General features: G+C 39.2%; 4 protein-coding genes across 4 annotated transcripts; all 4 read right to left on the bottom strand.

The window, feature by feature from the left end:
* Nucleotides 1–488: 488 nt before the first annotated feature.
* Nucleotides 489–4489, bottom strand: LOC128607064 (extracellular calcium-sensing receptor-like). Its single transcript, XM_053623684.1, has 6 exons — nt 3616–4489; nt 3197–3485; nt 2255–3028; nt 1903–2123; nt 1627–1757; nt 489–1507 (listed from the first exon to the last, which is right to left on the bottom strand). The coding sequence occupies exons 1-6, from the start codon at nt 3819–3821 to the stop codon at nt 612–614; spliced, it is 2517 nt and encodes an 838-aa protein (XP_053479659.1). The 5' UTR covers nt 3822–4489; the 3' UTR covers nt 489–611.
* A 3190-nt stretch (nt 4490–7679) lies between these two features.
* LOC128607063 (extracellular calcium-sensing receptor-like) lies at nt 7680–9616 on the bottom strand. Its single transcript, XM_053623683.1, has 3 exons — nt 9119–9616; nt 8832–8955; nt 7680–8713 (listed from the first exon to the last, which is right to left on the bottom strand). Exons 1-3 carry the CDS (start codon nt 9323–9325, stop codon nt 7818–7820), a joined length of 1227 nt encoding a protein of 408 aa, XP_053479658.1. The 5' UTR covers nt 9326–9616; the 3' UTR covers nt 7680–7817.
* Nucleotides 9617–10800: 1184 nt separating this feature from the next.
* Nucleotides 10801–12450, bottom strand: LOC128607062 (extracellular calcium-sensing receptor-like). Its single transcript, XM_053623682.1, has 3 exons — nt 12237–12450; nt 11826–12114; nt 10801–11657 (listed from the first exon to the last, which is right to left on the bottom strand). Exons 1-3 carry the CDS (start codon nt 12440–12442, stop codon nt 10827–10829), a joined length of 1326 nt encoding a protein of 441 aa, XP_053479657.1. The 5' UTR covers nt 12443–12450; the 3' UTR covers nt 10801–10826.
* A 6641-nt stretch (nt 12451–19091) lies between these two features.
* LOC128607061 (extracellular calcium-sensing receptor-like) lies at nt 19092–22835 on the bottom strand. Its single transcript, XM_053623681.1, has 5 exons — nt 22566–22835; nt 21585–22397; nt 21272–21492; nt 20999–21129; nt 19092–20879 (listed from the first exon to the last, which is right to left on the bottom strand). The coding sequence occupies exons 1-5, from the start codon at nt 22818–22820 to the stop codon at nt 19984–19986; spliced, it is 2316 nt and encodes a 771-aa protein (XP_053479656.1). The 5' UTR covers nt 22821–22835; the 3' UTR covers nt 19092–19983.
* Nucleotides 22836–25579: the final 2744 nt, after the last annotated feature.

The following is a 25579-nucleotide window of genomic DNA, read 5'->3' as shown; positions in this document are numbered from 1 at the left end:
CCATATCTGCTTCTGAGGAACCACATGGAAAAAATTAAACTTAAAAACATTTAATTAAATCTTAAGAAAATCATGTTTCTATATTTACATATTTCTCTTTTATTTGCCCATACAGTACAATATCCTTTTTCAGTTGACCAAGGATACCAAAAGGCCAAGCTGGAAAGCAATATTTCTTTTGCAAGTTTATTTCTTGCAGGCTAATCAACTTGGGCTGACAACAGCGCAGTTTCACAATTTTACATGATTTTTTTTAAAGGGACTAATTATACATTTGTTTTAGGCATTGTATCATTGTGAAATGTTTAGCTTTACCTAACACTCTCAGAGCAGGATATGTGACAAGACCAATTCCACATTTTGTATGTAAACTATTGTACGTATGTAATAATTAAACATTTTTTGAATGGGCAATCAATGGAGAATTTAATAAAAATGTATAGAAAGATAAATGGTGCTGTAAATAAATTCAAAAGATAAAGCATTATTTTAACTTTATTTGTTGTATTAATTGAATAATAGGTCTCTATGACGATTTGTTTAAAAGTCTTTTAGCTAAACTAAAACATATATTAAACAGTGCAAAACTACTGACTATTTAGCTAGCTAAATCATTTACCCATCATTTGCTTTTTAGTATTCTTCTCTGGTTTCAGGATGATTATATAACACTTTGGGAGAAATATGCAGAATAGTAAACCAAAGCTTGATGCTAAAATGGCAAATATCTCCACAGCTACAGTAAATTTTCCAGGAGAGCTGACATAAGCTGGAATAAAAGTGATCCAAACTGCACAGAATATGAGCATACTAAATGTGATGAATTTTGCTTCATTAAAATTGTCAGGTAGCTTTCGAGCCAGAAAAGCCAAAATAAAACATAAAAAGGCCAAAAATCCTATATAACCCAGCACAGCCCAGAATCCTATAGCTGAACCTAAACTACATTCTAATATAATCTTTTCCTTGTAGTAATTCATATTTTTGTAAGGAAAAGGAGGAGAAACATTTAGCCAAATCACACAAATAATGACCTGTACAAGAGTGAAGGCAAGTACACTGAGTCTCTGCTGTAGAGGCCCAAACCATTTCATGACATTAGTGCCAGGAAGTGTAGCCCTGAAGGCCATTAACACCACTACTGTTTTCCCAAGAACACAGGAGATGCAGAGGACGAAGATGATCCCAAACGCTGTATGGCGAAGCATACAGGACCAATTAGATGGCCATCCAATAAAAGTAATTGAACAGAGAAAACACAGAGTAAGAGAGAAGAGTAACAGAAAGCTCAGTTCAGAATTATTTGCTCTAACAATTGGTGTGTCCTTGTGTTTAAAGAAAATTACAGTAATGATGATGGTGAAAGATACTCCTAACAAAGAAAATGATACAAGAATGATTCCCATTCTTTCTTCAAATGACAGGAATTCCACCAGCTTTAAGACACATGTATCCTTCTTGTCATTAGACCACAGTTCAGGTGGGCACTTGATACAAGTTATAGAATCTAAAGAAGAGAAAATGAATGTCAATTTGTCTATTAAATTCATTCAAGATTGTAACGTGCATTTTGCATTGTAATTTTTTGATTCCTCTGGGCATAATTAAAAACACTATTCATTATACCTGTTATGTTACTTATTTCCCCCTCTGCGCATGGTATACAGTCAAAGCAGCAGATTGCCCTTCCTTTCTGCACAGCCTTCCTGGTGCCCGGGGGACAGCTCGGACTACACACAGAGACTGGCACCTGCAAACCATTACATATTGGATATATTTATTAAGTATTTTCAGAAAACCATTATTTACTGTATATATGTAATAATAATATACGGTATATATAAACATACAATACAAAATCTGTATGAACATATTCTGTTGGTATAGATGTTGTTGTTTACCTTGTTTAGGGCCCAGGATATATTGATGTTGTTAAATGACAGCTGACGGTGTGTTTGCAGAGAGGCATCATAGAAGCCCACTTTAACAATCATTGTTTTACCATCTTTACTTTGCTGCCAGTTCAGCACATCATACCTCGCTGCTGGGTCTCCATTCTCATCAAAGAATACATCCTCTCCTGCTTTAGTGGTGAAATGGATTTTCTTCAACTCATTCACTATCTAAAGGAAGCATTGCATACTCTTCAGTTATGAATATAAGTATGAATATAAGTGTGAATATGTTTTTCATGAGTCTATTTTGTTACACTTACCTTCCACGGTCGCTGGTTATCTGCAAGGTTTGTACACACATCAGCACCTTGTCCACTGTCCCTCTTTGAACATCCATAACTGCTATGCAGGGCATAAGCCACAGCATACACAGCCTTATAAACATTATTTGCAATTCGTAAGTCTGAAACATCTGTATAAAGGTTTTGAACTTGAGTGAGACTTTCATTGCTCTTGCACAGTTGTTTCATCTCAACATTTTCTTGTGTTGAAAGTTTACACTGAAATATTGTCTCCCACAACTCTTTGTAAATAGGTATATCAGAAGCTGGATTAAGCTTAGTCAGAAATTCCCCAAGGCCAGTGATTTCAGCTTTTGGGATAGCAAAACCCAAAGACCCTGTTAGAACATGCTGCCATTGAACATTGGCTGGGTTTAAATCAGAAATCCAAGACTCGCTTCCAATCCACTGAAACCCAGTCATGTTCTGTAAGGCCAATTCCTTTAAAAGAACCCCCATGTCAGAATATGCAACAAAAGCTACAATAACTTTGGAGGTTGAAGCCTTGATAATCTCAACTATGTTCAGAATTTTTTCTCTGGAGTCTGTCTTATAAAATGTCTTGGAATACTCAACACAGATTCCCTCTTTTTTCGCTGCATTGATGAATTCATTTATACCATTCATCCCATAATCATTAGTACTGCATAGGGCCCCTACCCAGGTCCACCCAAAATATTTGACCAGCTTTGCCAACGCTCTGCTCTGGAAATAATCACTGGGAACAGTTCTGAAGAAAGATGGATATTTTCTTCTGTCACTTAAGCATGCACATGATGCAGCGTGACTGACCTGTAATAGAGTTATCTGGTTAACATATAAACTATAGATAATAACACTTGGTTTTATGTCCTTTTCATTTTCTGAGAATAACAACAGCCTATATAACATGTAATGCAAATGTATACATTGCAGGGAAATGCATTTTTATACTTTGATATCAGAAGACAGGTGATTTACCACAGGTATGTGTAAAGGTCCCACTGTAGCGGATATGGCAATAGTGGGGGTAGATGATGATTCTCCTATGATTGCTTGAACTGTTTCAGTTTTAGAGCAGGACACTGAAGTTTTATTTTTTTCACCATTTACTAAGGACAATGAGGCTCTTGTGGTCATTTCAACTGTTGCACAGGCAGCATAGATTTTATAACCCAAACTGATCCCAGGAAGAATATCGGTTCTGTTGTTGATTTCCTCAATGGCAAATACCATTGTTTGTATATTTTTCATTTCTCTGAGATTCAAACTGTAGGAAAAAAATTTTCAAATCATAATCAATTTCAGAAAGAATTTTGAACATTTTATGATGTAAATAATTTAGGAAAATGTTCATGATATAACCTACTTTATATAGAAATTTCCCTATTGACCCTCACCTTGTGCATTCTCCTTTCTGGGGTCCTGATGTGAATGTTTGTCCTGGCTGGTTCCATTTGCTGTGGATGGAAAAGATCCCACCAATCAGTACATCCCCATCTTTGCTGAGCTGAGGAGGATTGGGCAGCCCTTGTACACTGCAGGGAGGATCAGCTGCTCTAACCTGAGTGAATAGAAACCATGTGTGCAAGAAACTCATTCTCATTTCTCCAAAAACAACCGTGACCTCTAGGTTTTTATATAAGCCTTTTTAGGTCCCAATTCACTAGATACTAAAAGTGGGCTTTACTTATGCATATGGATTACCTCATTACTTTGCATTCTACACAACACCCACTGAAATGCCACATCATATCAGTGTAATTTCTGTACTAAAAATAGTATGAAAAATAACCTCTGACAAGCATTGGTCCTGTGATGGTGCTTTTTCAGTTGATGGTGGGAGTGTAGGATGGTTGACAAATTGTGCATAGTCACAGGCAATAAATAAAAAAATGATCAGTGAATATATATTGTTTATGGGTCCAGAGTCTATTCCAGGAATACTGGACTTAAAGTAAAAATATGCCCGATTGGAATGCCATCCCTTAGAGGGTGCCATGTGCGCGTGCGCACACACGCACACGCACACACACACACACATACAGTAGCAAGAAAAATTATGTGAACCTTTTTGAATTTCATGGTTTTCTGCATAAATTTGTCATAAAATGTGATCTGATCTTCATCTAAGTCCAGGGTATTGACAAATATAATGTGTCTAAATTAATAACACAAAATAAATTCTGATCCCTCATGTCTTTATTGAACACACTCATTCAACATTCAAAACGGCAGTGGAAAAAGAAAATGAACCCTTAGAATTAATAACCGGATGACCCCTTTGGCAGCAATAACCTCAATCAGGCACTTCCTGTAGCTGTGGATTAGACCTGCACATCGTTCAGGAGGAATTTTAGCCCATTCTTCCTGGCAGAACTGCTTTAGTTCAGTCATATTCTTTGGACATCTCATGTGTATGGCTCTCTTCAAGTCATTCCATAGCATCTCTATTGGGTTGATGTCTGGGCTCCTGACTTGGCCACTCCAAAATGCAGACTTTGTTTTTCTGAAGCTATTCTGTTGTGGACTTGCTCTGGTGTTTTGGGTCGTTGTCCTTTTGCATCACCCAACTTCTACACAGTTTCAGCAGACATTCTCACATTATCCTGAAGAATTGTCTGATATACTTGGGAATTCATCTTCCCCTCAATGATTCTAAGCTGGCCAGGCCCTGATGCAGCAAAGCAGGCCCAAATCATGATGTTTCCTCCATCATACTTTATGGTTGGGATGATGTTTTCATGATGATATGCCGTGCCCTTTCTACGCCAGATGTAGTGCTGTGTGGTTTTACCAAATAGTTCAGTCTTAGTTTCATCAGTCCACAAAACATTTTGCCAATACCGCTGCGGAGTGTCAATGTGCTCTTTTGCAAACTTCAGGCGTGCGGCAATGTTCCTTTTAGTAAGCAGTGGCTTCCTTCGTGGTGTCCTGCCGTAGATACGCTGCTTGTGCAATGTTTTACGTATTGTAGACTCATGAACAGAGATGTTAGCCAGTTCCAATGATGCCTTCAAATCTTTGGCTGTCATTCAGGGTTGTTTCTTTACCTCATTGATGAGTCTTCGTTGTGCTCATGGTATCATTTTGACTGGGCGCCCACTTCTTGGTAGAGTAACAACAGTCCCAAAGTGTCTCCATTTGTAGAATGTTTGCCTAACTGTAGACTGATGAATTTCTAAAGTCTTTGAAATCTCCTTGTAATCCTTGCCAACTTTATGTAAATCAACAATTCTTGATCGTAGATCCTCTGAAAGCTCTTTTTGGCAAGGCATGGCTCACATAAGCGTGTGCTTCTTGTGCAGTGCAAACTCCAAAAGTTTGAGGAGTTTTTATCAGTCAAAGTAGCTGTAGTCCACACCTCCAAACTCAGTTTCTTAACGAGACTCCAGGTGTGCTAAAACCTGACTCCAATTAGCTTTTTTGTGGTCATTAACTCAAGGGTTCACATACTTTTCCCACAAGCACTATGAGTTTTTTTTTTGGTGGTTCTCAATAAAGACATGAAAGATCAGATTTTTTTTGTTATTATTTTAGACACATTATATCTGTCAGTACCCTTGACTTAGATGAAGATCAAATCACATTTTATGACAAATTTTTTCAGAAAACCATGAAATTCAAAAAGGTTCACATATTTTTTCTTGCCACTGTATATCTAAAGCAATTTAGTATAGCCAATACACCTACCTGCTAATATTTTGGGCTGTGAATTGTTCTTTTTACAGTTGTGTGTACATACAGAAATAACTGTGAAGAAATATTTTATTTGCCTTTGGTTTATTACAGGTTACATTTACAATAAAATGGTGCAAAGTCAGATTTTGGGGCATATCCATATTTTTGGACAGGGTAAAGTTGCTGAATTTGAAAAAATATACAACATTGCATTCTGCCAGTTTTGTACACAGTAATGTTAAACCACAAGGTTAGAAAATCGTCCCTTTATCCTGCATGGGTACGGCTACTTTTGATGATGATAGGACTTTGACAGTGCACTCACAAATGTGATGTATGTAGTGTGTGGTTTGACATATCTTCTATTTCACAGATTATGAATGAGTGGCCCAAGCAGAGCCTCTTTATGGCTTAAGATGGGAACAAACAGAATTTAAAGAAAAAATAACACTTTTTTTTTTGGGTCATGGGGGTGATTCTGAAAAGCTATGTGAAAACCTCTGGGTTACGCATGTAATCCTGTTCCATGAGAAGGGAATGAGACATTGCGTTAGCTGAACACTGTGGGAAGCACCCTTGTGTATGACCGGTATCTGAAGCTTGTGTAACATCATGCCTATTTATAGGCCTGCCATGATCAGGTGACATGCCAATTAAGCATGTTGTGTGATATATAAATTATACCTGTGAATCACGCTGTCAGCCTCTAATATCTGAAGCAAAGACGCAATTCACAAGCATGCCCCAGTATGACAAAGCTACGCAACGTCTCGTGTCCTTCTCAGGGAACAGACGTTCCATTTCAAAGGGAACTTCACGTTGCCTTAACTGAACTCTGTGGGAACGAGAATAGCCACTCCCTCATACTGAAGGTACGGCCTGTACAAAAAGATCCGAGCCCGAGGGTCACTACAAGACACTCGAGCCCAGGCCGGAATGTATGTCCAGACTGTAAAATCGATTGAATGCGTACAGCGTAGTCCATCCCGCCACAGCACACACATCCTGTAAGGATACCCCTTTGGACAAAGCCTTTGAGGAGGCGACCCCCCTATTGGAATAGGAATACAATACATTGGAATACAACGTGAGCTTTTCATTCATAATGCAAATGTTTCTAATCATCAAACGAGATGTTGTGCAAATTTTTCACAATACATTGACAATAAAATTGAATAAATGACAATTAATGAGTCTTTCTGTAGAATGTTACAACAATGAAGGGTATTGTATATGCTAAATGTTTAGTGATGACATGCCCAGTTGTGGGATCACGTGCATTTAAATCTATTATGCAGAGAATCCATGTTTTGATGTTGTCTACAAGTTGTTAAGGTTGTCTATAAGTCCCATATCTCCTTCTGAGGAACCACATGGAAAAAATTAAACTTAAAAACATTTAATTAAATCTTAAGAAAATCATGTTTCTATATTTACATATTTCTCTTTTATTTGCCCATACAGTACAATATCTTTTTTCAGTTGACCAAGGATACCAAAAGGCCAAGCTGGAAAGCAATATTTCTTTTGCAAGTTTATTTCTTGCAGGCTAATCAACTTGGGCTGACAACAGCGCAGTTTCACAATTTTACATGATTTTTTTTAAAGGGACTAATTATACATTTGTTTTAGGCATTGTATCATTGTGAAATGTTTAGCTTTACCTAACACTCTCAGAGCAGGATATGTGACAAGACCAATTCCACATTTTGTATGTAAACTATTGTACGTATGTAATAATTAAACATTTTTTGAATGGGCAATCAATGGAGAATAAATTCAAAAGATAAAGCATTATTTTAACTTTATTTGTTGTATTAATTGAATAATAGGTCTCTATGACGATTTGTTTAAAAGTCTTTTAGCTAAACTAAAACATATATTAAACAGTGCAAAACTACTGACTATTTAGCTGGCTAAATCATTTACCCATCATTTGCTTTTTAGTATTCTTCTCTGGTTTCAGGATGATTATATAACACTTTGGGAGAAATATGCAGAATAGTAAACCAAAGCTTGATGCTAAAATGGCAAATATCTCCACAGCTACAGTAAATTTTCCAGGAGAGCTGACATAAGCTGGAATAAAAGTGATCCAAACTGCACAGAATATGAGCATACTAAATGTGATGAATTTTGCTTCATTGAAATTGTCAGGTAGTTTTCGAGCCAGAAAAGCCAAAATAAAACATAAAAAGGCCAAAAATCCTATATAACCCAGCACAGCCCAGAATCCTATAGCTGAACCTAAACTACATTCTAATATAATCTTTTCCTTGTAGTAATTCATATTTTTGTAAGGAAAAGGAGGAGAAACATTTAGCCAAATCACACAAATAATGACCTGTACAAGAGTGAAGGCAAGTACACTGAGTCTCTGCTGTAGAGGCCCAAACCATTTCATGACATTAGTGCCAGGAAGTGTAGCCCTGAAGGCCATTAACACCACTACCGTTTTCCCAAGAACACAGGAGATGCAGAGGACGAAGATGATCCCAAACGCTGTATGGCGAAGCATACAGGACCAATCAGATGGCCATCCAATAAAAGTAAGTGAACAGAGAAAACACAGAGTAAGAGAGAAGAGTAACAGAAAGCTCAGTTCAGAATTATTTGCTCTAACAATTGGTGTGTCCTTGTGTTTAAAGAAAATTACAGCAATGATGATGGTGAAAGATACTCCTAACAAAGAAAATGATACAAGAATGATTCCCATTCTTTCCTCAAATGACAGGAATTCCACCAGCTTTAAGACACAGGTATCCTTCTTGTCATTAGACCACAGTTCAGGAGGGCACTTGATACAAGTTATAGAATCTAAAGAAGAGAAAATGAATGTCAATTTGACTATTAAATTCATTCAAGATTATAATGTGCATTTTTCATTGTATTTTTTGGTTCCTCTGTGCATTATTAAAAACACTATTCATTATACCTGTTATGTTACTTATTTCCCCCTCTGCGCATGGTATACAGTCAAAGCAGCAGATTGCCCTTCCTTTCTGCACAGCCTTCCTGGTGCCCGGGGGACAGCTCGGACTACACACAGAGACTGGCACCTGCAAACCATTACATATTGGATATATTTAATAAGTATTTTCTGATAACCATTATTTATTGTATATATGTAATAATAATATACTGTATATATAAACATACAATACAACATCTGTATGAACATATTCTGTTAGTATTGATATTGATGTTTACCTTGTTTTGGGCCCAGGATATATTGATGTTGTTAAATGACAGCTGACGGTGTGTTTGCAGAGAGGCATCATAAAACCCCACTTTAACAATCATTGTTTTACCATCTTTACCTTGCTGCCAGTTCAGCACATCATACCTCGCTGCTGGGTCTCCATTCTCATCAAAGAATACATGCTCTCCTGCTGTAGTGGTGAAATGGATTTTCTTCAACTCATTCATTATCTAAAGGAAGCATTGCATACTCTTCAGTTAAGAATATAAGGACACTCTAAAAATAAATGTCTAGGTTCAACAATAAATAAATAAATATATAATGCAACATTTTATCAATCTTTTTGAGTTATGATAACTTGTAATGAAATTAAGTTCAACCAACAAACTACATTGAGTTAAATTACATTTTCCTCTGCAATCAAATGTATTTTCAATTAACATTTAATTAATAATTTGTTTAATAAACACAAGCTTTTAAGTTCATTACTCTTAAAAAAATAAGTTGTTCAAACTAGTTTTTTTTTTTTTTTTTTTTACACATTATTTAAAAGGAATTTGAGTGTTATGTACCTAATTACCATAATTATGAACACAAGTTTTTAAGTTGACAGTCATTTAAAAAAAAATTAAGCTGCTCCAATTACATTTTGTCCAGTAGACTGCAGTTTTTTAAATCAGGAAAAATTACTAACTTTAAGTTGTCAAACAATAGTAACTAAAGTCCGGTGTAATTTACAAGACAAATATCATAGCTAACATCTCTGCAGGTTTTATAGACATAAAAGCACTGAATGAAATGAGCAATATAGACAAAAGAGAAACACTCTGCGTCTACTACTTTGATCCCTCTCATAGAACTAACCACAGTCCAAAGGCTGCAATTTTGGTCAAAGAGCAAATTGACTACAATGGAGGTAGAAGGCTATCTATGTGAATGACAGATTTTTTTTTAAAAAATGTGTCAAATGTGTCATAATTCGCTTTGGATAAAATGTGTCATAATTCACTTTGGATAAAAGTGTCTGCTAAGTGAATAAATGTTAAATGTAAATGCAAATGAAAAGCCCTCTCTAGATGAGCAGATTTGTCAAATGAAACTATCATTCTTATCCACTGGTATGATAAACTAAAGGCTAGATATTCAAATTACACTGCTAAATATGATGAGCATTAGCCAAATGCAATAGTACAACATAGTCCATCAACTGTATTAGCAGGTGTAGCCTAACTTATACATGAGTCCACTATTGGTCATATCACAATTGAGAATATGCCCAAATTCATTGCTTTATAGCAGAATTTATTCGTAAATGAAATGAGACTAATCTTGAAATGTCCTTTGTATACTATTTATTCAGTCCACAGGTCCTCTAACAGTCTTAACTGTCTGAATTTGTCCAGGCATGTTAAATTTGTAGGGAAGGGGACTTGAAATCATGTTATGAAGCCAATTTCATTAAGCTACTACAACTTCAATTTTGTTTTAAATCAATTAATGCAGAAATTTCAGTTTAAATTACAGACAATATTAAGTTAATATAATTATCAACATTATTATGTCAACACAGCTCTTCAAAATAATGTTTGTAACTTAATAATATTTAATTAAATCAATAAATTTGAATTTTTATCTTGCAACCACACATTTAATAAAGTTGTGGTAATAGGTCCCCTGAATTACTTTTTAGAAGGTACGAAAATAAGTGTGAATATTATTTTCACGAGTCTATTTTGTTACACTTACCTTCCATGGTTGCTGGTTATCTGCAAGGTTTGTACACACATCAGCACCTTGTCCACTGTCCCTCTTTGAACATCCATAACTGCTATGAAGGGCATAAGCCACAGCATAAACAGCCTTATAAACATTATTTGCAAGTCGTAAGTCTGAAACATCTGTATAAAGGTTTTGAACTTGAGTGAGACTTTCGTTGCTCTTGCACAATTGTTTCATCTCAACATTTTCTTGTGTTGAAAGTTTACACTGAAATACTGTCTCCCACAACTCTTTGTAAATAGCTATATCAGAAGCTGGATTAAGCTTAGTCAGAAATTCCCCAAGGCCAGTGATTTCAGCTTTTGGGATAGCAAAACCCAAAGACCCTTTTAGAACATGCTGCCATTGAACATTGGCAGGGTTTAAATCAGAAATCCAAGACTCACTTCCAATCCACTGAAACCCTGTCATGTTCTGTAAGGCCATTTCCTTTAAAAGAACCCCCATGTCAGAGTATGAGACAAAAGCTACAATAACTTTGGAGGTTGAAGCCTTGATAATCTCAACTACTTTCAGAATTTTTTCTCTGGAGTCTGTCCTTAAGATTGCATTGGAATACTCAACACAGATTCCCTCTTTTTTTGCTGAATTGATAAATTCATTTATGCCATTCATCCCATAAACATTATTACTGTATAGGCCCCCTACCCATGTCCATCCAAAATATTTGACGAGCTTTGCCAACGCTCTGCTCTGGAAATAATCACTGGGAACAGTTCTGAAGAAAGATGGATGGTTTTTTTTGTCACTTAAGCATGCACATGATGCAGCGTGACTGACCTGTAATAGAGTTATATGGTTAAAATATAAACTATAGATAATAACTCTTGGATTTATGTCCTTTTGATTTCATGAGAATAACAACAGCCTACATAACATGTAATGCAAATGTATACATTTCAGGGAAATGCATTTTTATACTTTGATATCAGAAGACAGGTGATTTACCACAGGTATGTGTAAAGGTCCCACTGTAGCAGATATAGCAATAGTGGGGGTAGATGATGATTCTCCTATGATTGCTTGAACTGTTTCAGTTTTAGAGCAGGACACTGTAGTTTTATTTTTTTCACCATTTACTAAGGACAATGAGGCTCTTGTGGTCATTTCAACTGATCCACAGGTATCATAGATTTTATAACCCAAGTTGATGCCAGGAAGAATATCGGTTCTGCTGTTGATTTCCTCAATGGAAAATACCATTGTTTGTATATTTTTCAGTTCTCTGAGATTCAAACTGAAGGAAAAAAGGATTTAAATCATAATCAATTTCAGAAAGAATTTTTTACATTGTATGATGTAAATAATTTAGGAAAATGTTTATGATATAACCTACTTTATATAGAAATTGCCCCTCACCTTGTGCATTCTCCTTGCTGTGGTCCTGATGTGAATGTTTGTCCTGGCTGGTTCCATTTGCTGTGGATGGAAAAGATCCCACCAATCAGTACATCCCCATCTTTGCTGAGTTGAGGAGGATTGGGCAGCCCTTGTACACTGCATGGAGGATCAGCTGCTCTAACCTGAGTGAATAGAAACCATGTGCGCAAGAAACTCATTCTCATTCTTCAAAAACAACCTTGACCTATAGGCTTTTATAGAAGCCTTTTTAGGTCCCAAATTAACTAGGTACTAAAAGTGGGCTTTACTTATGCATATGCACTACCTCATTACTTTGCATTCTGCATAACACCCACTGAAATGCCACATCATATCAGTGTAATTTCTGTACTAAAAATAGTATGAAAAATAACCTCTGACCAGCAGTGGTCCTGTGAAGGTGCTTTTTCAGTTGATGGAGGGAGTATAGGATGGTTGACAAATTGTGCATAGCCACAGGCAATAAATAAAAAAGATCAGTGAATATATATTGTTGGTAGGTCCAGAGTCTATCTGAGGGAATACTGAATTTAAGGCAAAAATATGCCCAATAAGAATACCATCCATTAGGGGGCACCATGTGCGCATGTATGCATGCACACACACACACACACACACACACACACACACACACACACACACACACCTAATGCAATTTGGCATAGCCAATACACCTACCTGCCAATATTTTGGGCTGGGAATTGTTTTTAGATAGTTGTGTGCTCACACACAGAAAAACAGTGAAGTAATATTTTATTTGCCTTTGCTCTGGTTTATTACAGGTTACATCTACAATAAAATGGTGCAAAGTCTGATTTTGGGGCACATCCATATTTTTGGACAGGGTAAAGTTGCTGAATTTGAAAAAAATATACATTGCATTCTGCCAGTTTTCTACACAGTAATGTTAAACCAAAAGGTTAGAAAGTCGGCCCCTTATCCTGCATGGGTACAGCTACTTTTGATGATGATTGAACTTTGACAGTGCATTTACAAATGTGACGTATGTAGTGTGTGGTTTGACATATCTTCTATTTCACAGATTATGGAAAAGCGTGGCCCAAGCAGAGCCTCTTTATGGATTAAGGTGGGAAACAAACATACTTTAAAGAAAAAAAAATTGTGTGGGGGGGTATTGTGAAAAGCTATGTGAAAACATCTGGGTTACGCATGTAACCCTGTTCCCTGAGAAGGGAACAAGACATTGTGTTAGCTGATCGCTGTGGGAAGCACCCTCGTGCATGACCAGTATATGAAGCTTGTGTAACATCATGCCTATTTATAGGCCTGCCATAATCAGGAGATGTGGCAATTAAGCACGTTGCATGATATATAAACAACACCTGTGAACCATGGGAACTTCACGTTGCATTAGCTGAATGCAGTGGGAATGAGAATACCCATCATACTGAGGGTACAGCCTGTACAAGACACTCAGTGGCACAGGCCAGAATGTATATCCAGGCTGTAAAATCGAATGAATGTGTGCGGTGTAGACCACCATGTGGCAGCAGACACATACTGTAAGGATACCCCTTTGGACAAAGCCTTCGAGGAGGTGACCTCCCTAGTGGAATGAGCCCTTATGCCAGTATGAGCATGAGCCAGAGGCATAGCGAGACCACGTGCCTCATAAGCATTAGAGATTGCTTCCACTATCTCATTAGAGATGCGCTGCTTCGAAACAGCATCACCTCTACTGTCGCTGGCCAAGCTGACCAGCAGCTGCTCTGACTTACGCCACTGGCCAGAGCAGTAGACATAAGTACAGAGAACCTTCACTGGGCACAGTCGGTGCAATTTTTCTTGTTCCGGTATGAGGAACGGAGGAGAGCAGAAAGCCTGCAACACTACTGGCTGGGCAGCAGATGTAGGCACTTTAGGAATATAATCCAGGCTAGGATACAGGAAGGCCTTGGCTAATCCAGGGGTGAAGTCAAGGCAGGAATGGGCAACAGAGAGCTTGTAGCTCTTCTTCTCGCTTGAGAGATGTCAGGGCCAGCAGAAGAGCTACCTTTAGAGTCAGAAGCCTTTCAGAGGTCAAGTCCAAGGGCTCAAATGCAGCACCTGACAGACCATCCAGGACCACATAAAGGTCCCAGGAAGGTATGCGTGGTCTGCAGATGTGCCTCAGCTGCCTGACACCACGCATAACCCTCAAAGTTAGAGGATGTTGTACTACAGAGGCTCCATCAGTAGGGGCGTGGCTGGCCGAAATGGTGGCCACTTAGACCCTGATTATAGGAAGAGCCAACTCCACTGAGAAATGTCCGTCTAAGAACTTCAGGACTGTAGCTATTGTGCAGTTCACTGGGTTTAGCTGACGTTCCTCATACCACAAGACAAAAAGTTGCCACTTGAGCACATACAATTTCATTGTGGATGGTGTTCTAGCATTCTACATGGTCTCTACAACCTCTACAACTCAGTGAGACCAGAATCTATGAGCTGGTGGCCCTCAGGGGCCAGATCCACAGTTTCCATAGTTCCGGCCGTGGGTGATAAATCAGCCCTCTGGTTTGAGAATCTCAGATGGAGTGCTGTCTAGCAGGGATAGTCTCTGAGAACCATATTCGAGCTGGCCAATAAGGTGCTACTGTGGGCGGCTGTGGCTCAGGCGGCAGAGCAGGTTTTCCCCTAATCCTAAAGTTGGCGGTTCCATTCCCGGCCCATGTGACTCCACATGCTGAAGTGTCCTTGGGCAAGACACTGAACCCCAAGTGTAAATAAATAAATATATATATATATATATATATATATATATATATATATATATATATAGTAACACTTTTCATTTCACGAGAATCAACACAAATTTGCGTGTTTATAATTTGATTTTAGAAAAGAATTACCACAGGAATGTGCAAAGGTCCCACTGTTGCAGATTTGTCAATAGTGGGGTTAGATGATGTTTACCCTATTATTGCTTAAACTTTTTCAGGTTTTAAGTAGGCCACTGAATTTGTTTCTCCATGGCCACTGATTAAGGACAAGGAGGCTCTTGTGGTCATTTCATCTGATCTAAATGTATCATAGATTTTATAACACAAATTGATGCCAGGAAGAATACCGGTTCTGTTGTTGATTTCCTCAATTGCAAATACCATTGTTTGTGTATTTTGAAATTATCTGAGGTTCAAACTGTAGACAAAAGAATATAAATCACAACATAAATTGGAGTATGTTTTGTAAAATTTATGATGCGAATAATTTAGGAATATGTTTTTAATATAGTTTAATTTATATTGAAATGCTCCTAATGCCACTATGTAGACCATCTCAAAATCCGCTAATCGGGATTACCACTGGTCATGGCTGGACAGAGATTAGAGGAGAGGCTAAGCACACAGCCTTGTGGGATGCCAGTGCTAAATACTAGGATGGAGGACAATGTGTTTGTCAAACCTAACAGTCTGCAGACCTGCAGTCTGTGAGTAAGTGTTATTGAGTAAGTCCAGGGTCCAGTTACAGAGGGAGGTTCTGATGCCAAGGTCAGTAAACTTTGGAAAATGAACAATTTGGAAAGGTTAACAGTGTTAAAGGTAAAGCTGAACTGTGAACAAATAGCTTAATAGCATCTAGTACATTAACCTAATAAATAGCCTAATGTAGAAGTTGCTATTGTCCAGGGTAGAGTTGAGTGCCAAGGTGAGGGTATCCTCTGTTGAACTGTTGGGGCAGTCGGCAAACTATTACAGGTCCAGTGTTGAGAGCAGGCAGCACTGCAGATAGCAAAGGATATGTCTCTCAAAAATACTGCATGATAATGGGTGTGACGGACACAAGACAGAGGTTGTTGCATGTTGTGGCCATGGCATTTTTCAGCACTAGCACAATTGTTGCTGTTTTGAAGTAGGTCAGAACCACGGCTTGGGCTAGGGATGGGTTGAAAAAGTCCAAGAAGACCTCAGCCCGTTGTTCTGCACAGGCTTTGAGCGCATGGCCTGGAGTGTTATCTGCACCCGTAGCTTTGTATGTGTTCACTCTGCTCAGGGTAGAGCACACATCACTGGTGCTCGTGATCACACTCAGGTCCAGTGACCTGAGCAGCAGGTCACAGGTCACTGGATGGAAGCTCGACTTGATGGTTTTGTGTTCTGTGTTTCCCTGATCAAATTGAGCACAGAAGATGTTGAGCTGTTCAGGGAGGGAGGCATCATTGATGTAGGGGGGAGTGTTGATCTGATTGTAGTCAGTGAGTGTTTGGATGCCCTGCCACATGTGTTGAGTTGTCCTCAATTTCTCTGATTTGGCTTTCATGATTCCCCTTGTAAGGTTGGCCCTGATTGAGCTGTAGGCTTCCTGGTCTCCAGACCTGAAAGCAGCATCTCATGCCTTCAGTTAGATGCAGATTTCTTTGTTCATACACGGCTTCAGATTAGTGAAAGTTTTAATTCTCTTACATGTAGTGACTGTGTCAACACACTTGTTGATGTGCTCCAGAACACAGTTTATGCAGATCCCTCTGCTCCCTCTAGACACACTTTTACAGTTTTTACTGAGATCTTCACATATTTGAGAATGGGGGTGTATTTTGCCTTAGGGGGGGGAGGGGAAAGCCTTTCCATGCTTCAGAATATGCTTAAGTAATATTGGTGTATACACCAATATTATTACTGTTGACCTGGGTTTCCAGGAAACCATGTTCCAATCTGAGGCCAATGAGACAGCCCACCAAGACATGTTCCAGTCAGAGGCCGACAACACAGCCAACCAAGCTGTGCTCACGTCTGAGGCCAATGACATGGCCAACCAAGCTCAGCTCATGCCTGAGGCTGATGACATGGCTAACCTAACTCTGATCATGCCTGAGGCTGATTACGTGGCCAACCAAGCTCTGCTCACACCTGAGGCTGATGACGTATCCAACTAAGCTCTGCTCACGCCTGAGGACGATGGGATGGCCCACCAAGCTCTGCTCACGTCTGAAGCCAATGACACGGCCGGCCATACTCTGCTCATGCCTGAGGCCAATGGGATGCCCTCCCAATTCATGCTCCTGTATGAGGCCGATGGCAAAGCCTCCCAAAATCTGCTCATGCCAGAGTCTAATGGTGTGACCTTCCAAGCCTTGTTCCTCCCTCACGACCCTAGCTGTTCACCTCCTGAGGGATATGGGAGTAACTGGAGCAAACCAGCAGAATGCCCTGAAAGACCTGGCTGAAGAGGCAGATAACATCAGCTTTTGGTTCTGGGTGAGGGGAAAGGAAAAGTGTTGGGGTAGTAACCCAAGGTCTAGGTGCAGGGGGTGGCAGGAAGACATGCTGATGATCCTGCAGCTGATATATGCCATATGGAGCCAGTGCCACTGAGAATGCATTAATGGCGCCAGCGTGGCTTGCTACAGCCTTAGTCACTTGGGAGGCCTGTATGGTTTTGGTTGCATGTTGGCAAGGCTGAAGGAAGGGCAGTAATCCTGTGGGCACTGGAGGAGGTGTGACAGGCAGTAGTGCCATAGCAGTTCAACATCTATCTTTGTAATTAATAGCCTGGACCACCTGCTTCAGAACTGAATTCAGTTTTCAGAAATCTGCATACTATTACTGAAGCAGTAACTATTTATTAACACAAAAAACTGGGATAATAGAATCAGTCATGGATGCAAATGTATGAACATTACATGAAAGTGTAGTACCAGCAAGTGTGTGAATGTACAAGGTCAAAATAAATAATAACCAAAACTAAAACGAAGAGATGGCAAACCTGCCTTAGCATGAGTTCTGGATGAATTCTAGATTGAGAACTTTAAACATTAGGTGGACTGTTGTACTACCCACATACACCTGCCAGGTAACTCCTCTGGAGGTGCATGTAACAAGGTGTCAGCCAGGACATTGTCAGCCCCTTTAATATTTTTGATTATTAAATTATAAGGCTGTAAGAAAAGGACCCAGCTCATCAGTTGTTGACTTTGGACTCTACAATGAATTAATAAATCTCTTAATTAGGGGTTGTGATCAGAGTAATTGACCACTGGGGCCCCTCTCCCCAGATAAACATAAAAATGTTGAAGGGCCCAGATGAACACAAATGCTTCTTTCTCAATAACAGAATAATTTAGCTGGTAAGAGTTCAATTTCTGCAAAAAAAAAAAAAAATAATATTAATAGCTGACTGGATGGTCAACACCATCCTGATGAGTTTGAATAAGAATTGCTCCTGCTCCCACTTGGCTTGCACCAACATGAATTTTAAATGGTTGACCAATCTGCGGTGCTGCTAAAACAGGTGCGGTAGACATCAGTAATTTCATGTTTTCAAAGGCTTGTCGACAACTTAGGGACCAATCAAACTTAACCCGAGATTTTCAAAAAGTTAGTTAATGGACAGACCCCTGATGAAAAATTGGGGCAAAAACTGCAGTAGTAGCCAGCCATTCCAATAAACCTCTTCAGCTCCATCTTAGTGTATGGAGTAGGAAAACTTTTTTTTGCAAGCAACTTGGCATTAAAGAGTGCACCCTACCTAGAAGACCTCCTTCCCCAAGTATGTAACAGTGGCTGTTGCGAAATCACATTTAGACAAATTCACAGTAAAGCCAGCTTCCACCATATGTTAAAACAAAGAATGTAAGCCGGAGGGAGTTATGAAAATGGTTATTTTACGGATACGAGATGTTAACCGCACCTGCCAATAACTCTTCAATAGATCAAATTTGCCAGCATACTTCTCTGCGCTCACTTGATCCATACAATACTCCAGCCTAGGAAGAGGATAGTCATCAAGTTTTGTGATTTTATTAAGTTTTTGGTAATCCATATATATCAGGGATCATAATAAGACACAGGATTTGTTAATGTTTTATATAATCAGTGTATGGAATATGCAAAACATATCCAGTTTCAACAAGTCGCAGCACAGCTATCTCAATGAGTCGTGGTAGAGGTAAACTTGTGTAGTTTTTCCCATGTGCTTTTAGTTGTTGTTCTTCTTCCCCACTTGTGGACCGACTAAAACACTTGCGCATATTTGCTGCACCATCAGGTCCCGAAGAATTTCAACCTTGGTACCTCCATTAGAATCAGTTATCCAGAAAAACAAGTACCGTCACCTTTTAAGAATGTTGGTATCGACTTGGTACCGAAGTATCAGTTCTCGTGACATCCATAGTCTCTAACTTGTTTTTCTTTATTTATTGTTTAGTGTTTGTGTAATTTTGGGTTAAACAGGGTTTTGGTGTGGGACAGGGGAGGCTAGCTGCATTTATTCGGTGGTGTGTGCTTCACAGCGTGCTCAGTGTGCCGACACAACAACTTCCTTATGGTGTAGGTATTGTTTGATTTTGATGTGACTTGAGGTGGGTTTGGATGACCTCCCGAGCTGTAGCTGGCCTGTCTTCTTCCCGCCAAGCCTGGGCCTGGAGAAGTGCTTCATTTTAAAATCCTTATTGTGCTTCATGGGAGAGTGATTTTATATTTACATGTTAATTTTTAATGATCCTTAAGTGTCATAATAAAACATCTTTTTTATATTCATACTCATGTTTCACTCTCATGGTCTTTCCCCCGATTGGTAAAACTTATGTGTGCATTTATTTGGGAGTATTTCCCTGGTTCTCCCCCAGGGTGGTGTAGTTGGATTTACAAAATTTGGATAAACGTTTCCCTCCACTTGGATTTCCACAATTTGCATAATAGGTCTCTATGAAGATTTGTTTAAAAGTCTTTTAGCTAAGCTAAAGCATATATTAAACAGTGCAAAACTACTGACTATTTAGCTGGCTAAATCATTTACCCATCATTTGCTTTTTAGTATTCTTCTCTGGTTTCAGGATGATTATATAACACTTTGGGAGAAATATGCAGAATAGTAAACCAAAGCTTGAGGCTAAAATGGCAAATATCTCCACAGCTACAGTAAATTTTCCAGGAGAGCTAACATAAGCTGGAATAAAAGTGATCCAAACTGCACAGAATATGAGCATGCTGAATGTGATGAATTTGGCTTCATTGAAATTGTCAGGTAGCTTTCGAGCCAGAAAAGCCAAAATAAAACATAAAAAGGCCAAAAATCCTATATAACCCAGCACAGCCCAGAAACCTATAGCTGAACCTAAACTACATTCTAATATAATCTTTTCCTTGTAGTAATTCATATTTTTGTAAGGAAAAGGAGGAGAAACATTTAGCCAAATCACACAAATAATGACCTGTACAAGAGTGAAGGCAAGTACACTGAGTCTCTGCTGTAGAGGCCCAAACCATTTCATGACATTAGTGCCAGGAAGTGTAGCCCTGAAGGCCATTAACACCACTACCGTTTTCCCAAGAACGCAGGAGATGCAGAGGACAAAGATGATCCCAAACGCTGTATGGCGAAGCATACAGGACCAATCAGATGGCCATCCAATAAAAGTAATTGAACAGAGAAAACACAGAGTAAGAGAGAAGAGTAACAGAAAGCTCAGTTCAGAATTATTTGCTCTAACAATTGGTGTGTCCTTGTGTTTAAAGAAAATTACAGTAATGATGATGGTGAAAGATACTCCTAACAAAGAAAATGATACAAGAATGATTCCCATTCTTTCCTGAAATGACAGGAATTCTACCAGCTTTAAGACACATGTATCCTTCTTGTCATTAGACCACAGTTCAGGAGGGCACTTGATACAAGTTATAGAATCTAAGGAAGAGAAAATGAATGTCAATTTGACTATTAAATTCATTCAAGATTATAACGTGCATTTTGCATTGTATTTTTTTGGTTCCTCTGGGCATTATTAAAAACACTATTCATTATACCTGTTATATTACTTATTTCCCCCTCTGCGCATGGTATACAGTCAAAGCAGCATATTGCCCTTCCTTTCTGTACAGCCTTCCTGGTGCCCGGGGGACAGCTTGGACTACACACAGAGACTGGCACCTGCAAACCATTACATATTGCATATATTTATTAAGTATTTTCAGAAAACCATTATTTATTGTGTATATGTAATAATAATATACTGTGTATATATAAACATACAATACAACATCTGTTATATTCTGTTGGTATAGATATTGATGTTTACCTTGTTCAGGGCCCAGGATATATTGATGTTGTTAAATGACAGCTGATGGTGTGTTTGCAGAGAGGCATCATAAAAACCCACTTTAACAATCATTGTTTTACCATCTTTACCTTTCTGCCAGTTCAGCACATCATACCTTGCTGCTGGGTCTCCATTCTCATCAAAGAATACATCCTCTCCTGCTGTAGTGGTGAAACGGATTTTCTTCAACTCACTCACTATCTAAAGGAAGCATTGCATACTCTTCAGTTATGAATATAAGTATGAATATAAGTGTGAATATGTCTTTCATGAGTCTATCCTGTTACAATTACCTTCCACGGTTGCTGGTTATCTGCAAGGTTTGTACACACATCAGCACCTTGTCCACTGTCCCTCTGTGAGCATCCATAACTGATATGCAGGGCATAAGCCACAGCATACACAGCCTTATAAACATTATTTGCAATTCGTAAGTCTGAAACATCTGTATAAAGGTTTTGAACTTGTGTGAGACTTTCGTTGCTCTTGCACAATAGTTTCATCTCAACATTTTCTTGTGTTGAAAGTTTACACTGAAATACTGTCTCCCACAACTCTTTGTAAATAGCTATATCAGAAGCTGGATTAAGCTTAGTCAGAAATTCCCCAAGGCCAGTGATTTCAGCTTTTGGGATAGCAAAACCCAAAGACCCTTTTAGAACATGCTGCCATTGAACATTGGCTGGGTTTAAATCAGAAATCCAAGACTCAGTTCCAATCCACTGAAACCCAGTCATGTTCTGTAAGGCCATTTCCTTTAAAAGAACCCCCATGTCAGAGTATGAGACAAAAGTTACAATAACTTTGGAGGTTGAAGCCTTGATAATCTCAACTATTTTCAAAATTTTTTCTCTGGGGTCTGTCTTCAAAAATGCCTTGGAATACTCAACACAGATTCCTTCTTTTTTTGCTGCACTGATAAATTCATTTATGCCATTATTCCCATAATCATTATTACTGCATAGGGCCCCTATCCAGGTCCACCCAAAATATCTGACCAGCTTTGCCAAAGCTCTGCTCTGGAAATAATCACTGGGAACAGTTCTGAAGAAAGATGGATATTTTTTTCTGTCACTTAAGCATGCACATGAGGCAAAGTGACTGACCTGTAACAGAGTTATATGGCTAAAATATAAACTGTAGATAATAACACTTGGTTTTGTGTCCTTTTCATTTTATAAGAATAACAATTGCCTACATAACATGTAATGCAAATGTATACATTTCAGGGAAATGTATGCTTATAATTTGATATCAGAAAACAGGTGATTTACCACAGGTATGTGTAAAGGTCCCACTGTAGCAGATATGGCAATAGTGGGGGTAGATGATGATTCTCCTATGATTGCTTGAACTGTTTCAATTTTAGAGCAGGACACTGTAGTTTTATTTTTTTCACCATTTACTAAGGACAATGAGGCTCTTGTGGTCATTTCAACTGATCCACAGGTATCATAGATTTTATAACCCAAACTGATGCCAGGAAGAATATCAGTTCTGTTGTTGATTTCTTCAATGGCAAATACCATTGTTTGTACAGTTTTAAATTCTATGAGATTCAAACTGTAGGGAAACATTATTTAAATCATAATCAATTTCAGAAAGAATTTTGTACATTGTATGATGTAAATAATTTAGGAAAATGTTTATGATATAACCTACTTTAGATAGAAATTTTCCTATTTCCCCTCACCTTGTGCATTCTCCTTTCTGAGGTCCTGATGTGAATGTTTGTCCTGGCTGGTTCCATTTGCTGTGTATGGAAAAAATCCCACCAATCAGAACATCCCCATCTTTGCTGAGTTGAGGAGGATTGGGCAGCCCTTGTACACTGCATGTAGGATCAGCTGCTCTAACCTGAGTGAACAGAAACCATGTGTGCAAGAAACTCATTCTCATTTCTCCAAAAACAACCTTGACCTCTAGGCTTTTATATAAGCCTTTTTAGGTTCCAAATTAACTAGATACTAAAAGTGGGCTTTACTTATGCATATGCATTACCTCATTACTTTGCATTCTACACAACACCCTCTGAAATGCCACATCATATCACTGTAATTTCTGTACTAAAAATAGTATGAAAAATAACTTCTGACCAGCAGTGGTCCTGTGATGGTACTTTTTCAGTTGATGGTGGGAGTATAGGATGGTTGACAAATTGTGCATAGTCACAATCAATAAATAAAAAAGATCAGTGAATATATATTGTTCGTGGGTCCAGAGTCTATCCCAGGAATACTGGACTTAAGGCAACAATATTCCCGATTGTAATGCCATCCATTAGGGGGCGCCATGCGCGCACACACACACACACACACACACACACACACACACACACACACACATATACATATATATCTTAAGCAGTTTAGTATAGCCGATACACCTACCTGCTAATAATTTGTGCTGGGAATTGTTAGACAGTTTTGTGTACACCCAGATAAAACAGTGAAGTAATATTTTATTTGCCTTTGCTCTGGTTTATTACAGGTTACGTCTACAATAAAATGGTCCAAGTCCATATTTTTGAACAGGGTAAAGTTGCTGAATTTGAAAAAAATATACAACATCGCATTATGCCAGTTTTCTACACAGTAATAATAAACCACAAGGTTAGACAGTCGGACCCTTATCCTGCATGGATACAGCTACTTTTGATGATGATAGGACTTTGACAGTGCACTTACAAATGCGATGTATGTAGTCTGTGGTTTGACATATCTTCTATTTCACAGATTATGGAAAAGAGTGTCCCACGCAGAGTCTCTTTATGGCTTAAGCTGGGAACAAACATAATTTAAAGAAAAAAGAAAACTTTGTGGGGGAAAAATAATCTGAAAAACTATGTGAAAACCTCTGGGTTACACATGTAATCCTGTTCCATGAGAAGGTAATGAGACATTGCGTTAGCTGAATGCTGTGGGAAGCGCCCTCGTGCGTGAACCATATCTGAATCTTGCGAATATCAGGTGATCAGGTGATATGGCAATTAAGCACATCCCATGATATATAAACAACACCTGTGAACCATGCTTTCAGCCTCTAATGTCTGAAGTGAGGAGGCAATTCACAGGCATGCCCCAGTTTGACAAAGCTACGCAAAGTCTCGTTTCCTTCTCAGGGAACAGGGTTACATGCATAACCCAGACATTCCCTTTCAAGGGGCACTTTACGTTGCCTTAGCTGAACGCTATGGGAACGAGAATACCCACTCCCTCATACTGAGGGTAAGGCCTGTACAAGAAGATCCGAGCCCGAGGGTCTCTGCAAGACACTCGAGCCCAGGCCGGAATGTATATCCAGGCTGTAAAATGAATGAATGTGTGTGGCGTAGACCATCCCACCACAGCATACACATCCTGTAAGGATACCCCTTTGGACAAAGCCTTCGAGGAGGTGACCCCCCTAGTGGAATGAGCCCATATGCCCAAAGGTGTAGCGATAGAGATTGCTTCCACTATCCCATTAGAGATACTCTGCTTCAACACCACATCACCTCTACTGTCGCTGCCCAAGCCAACCAGCAGCTGCTCTGACTTACGCCACTGGCCAGAGCGGTGGACATAAGTACAGAGAGCCCTTACTGGACACAGTCGGTGCAATTTCTCTTGTTCCGGTATGAGGAATGGAAGAGGGCAGAAAGGCTGCAACACTACTGGCTGGGCAGCAGATGTAGGCATTTTAGGAATATAATCCTAGGATACAGGAAGGCCTTGGCTAATCCAGGGGTAAAGTCAAGGCAGGAAGGGGCAACAGAGAGCTTGTAGCTCTCCTCCTGGCTTGAGAGATGTCAGGGCCAGCAGAAGAACTACCTTTAGCGTGAGAAGCCTCTCAGAAGCCGACTGCAAGGGTTCAAATGCGGCACCTGACAGACCTTCCAGGACCACAGAAAGGTCCCAGGAAGGTATGCGTGGTCTGCAGATGTGCCTCAGCCACCTGATACTATGCATAACCCTCGAAGTTAGAGGATTTTGCCCCACAGAGGCTCCATCAATAAGGGCATGACTGGCCAAAATGGCAGCCAGGTAGACCCTGATTGTAGGAGGAGCCAACCCCGCTGAGAAACGTCCTTGTAAGAACTTCAGGACTGTAGTTATTGCACAGTTCGCTGGGTTTAGCTAACGTTCCTCACACCACAAGTCAAAATGTTGCCACTTGAGCGCATGCAATTTCATCGTGGATGGTGTTCTAGCATTCTACATGGTCTCTACACCCTCAGTTGTGAGACCAGAGTCTATGATCTAGGCCAAACCCACAGTTTCCATAGTTCCGGCCGAGGGTGCTAAAT

Source organism: Ictalurus furcatus, chromosome 4 (genome assembly GCF_023375685.1).
Source record: "Ictalurus furcatus strain D&B chromosome 4, Billie_1.0, whole genome shotgun sequence".
Lineage (NCBI taxonomy): Eukaryota > Metazoa > Chordata > Actinopteri > Siluriformes > Ictaluridae > Ictalurus > Ictalurus furcatus.
The sequence above is the reverse complement of the archived record's forward strand: the minus strand, read 5'-3'. Positions and strand labels throughout refer to the sequence as shown.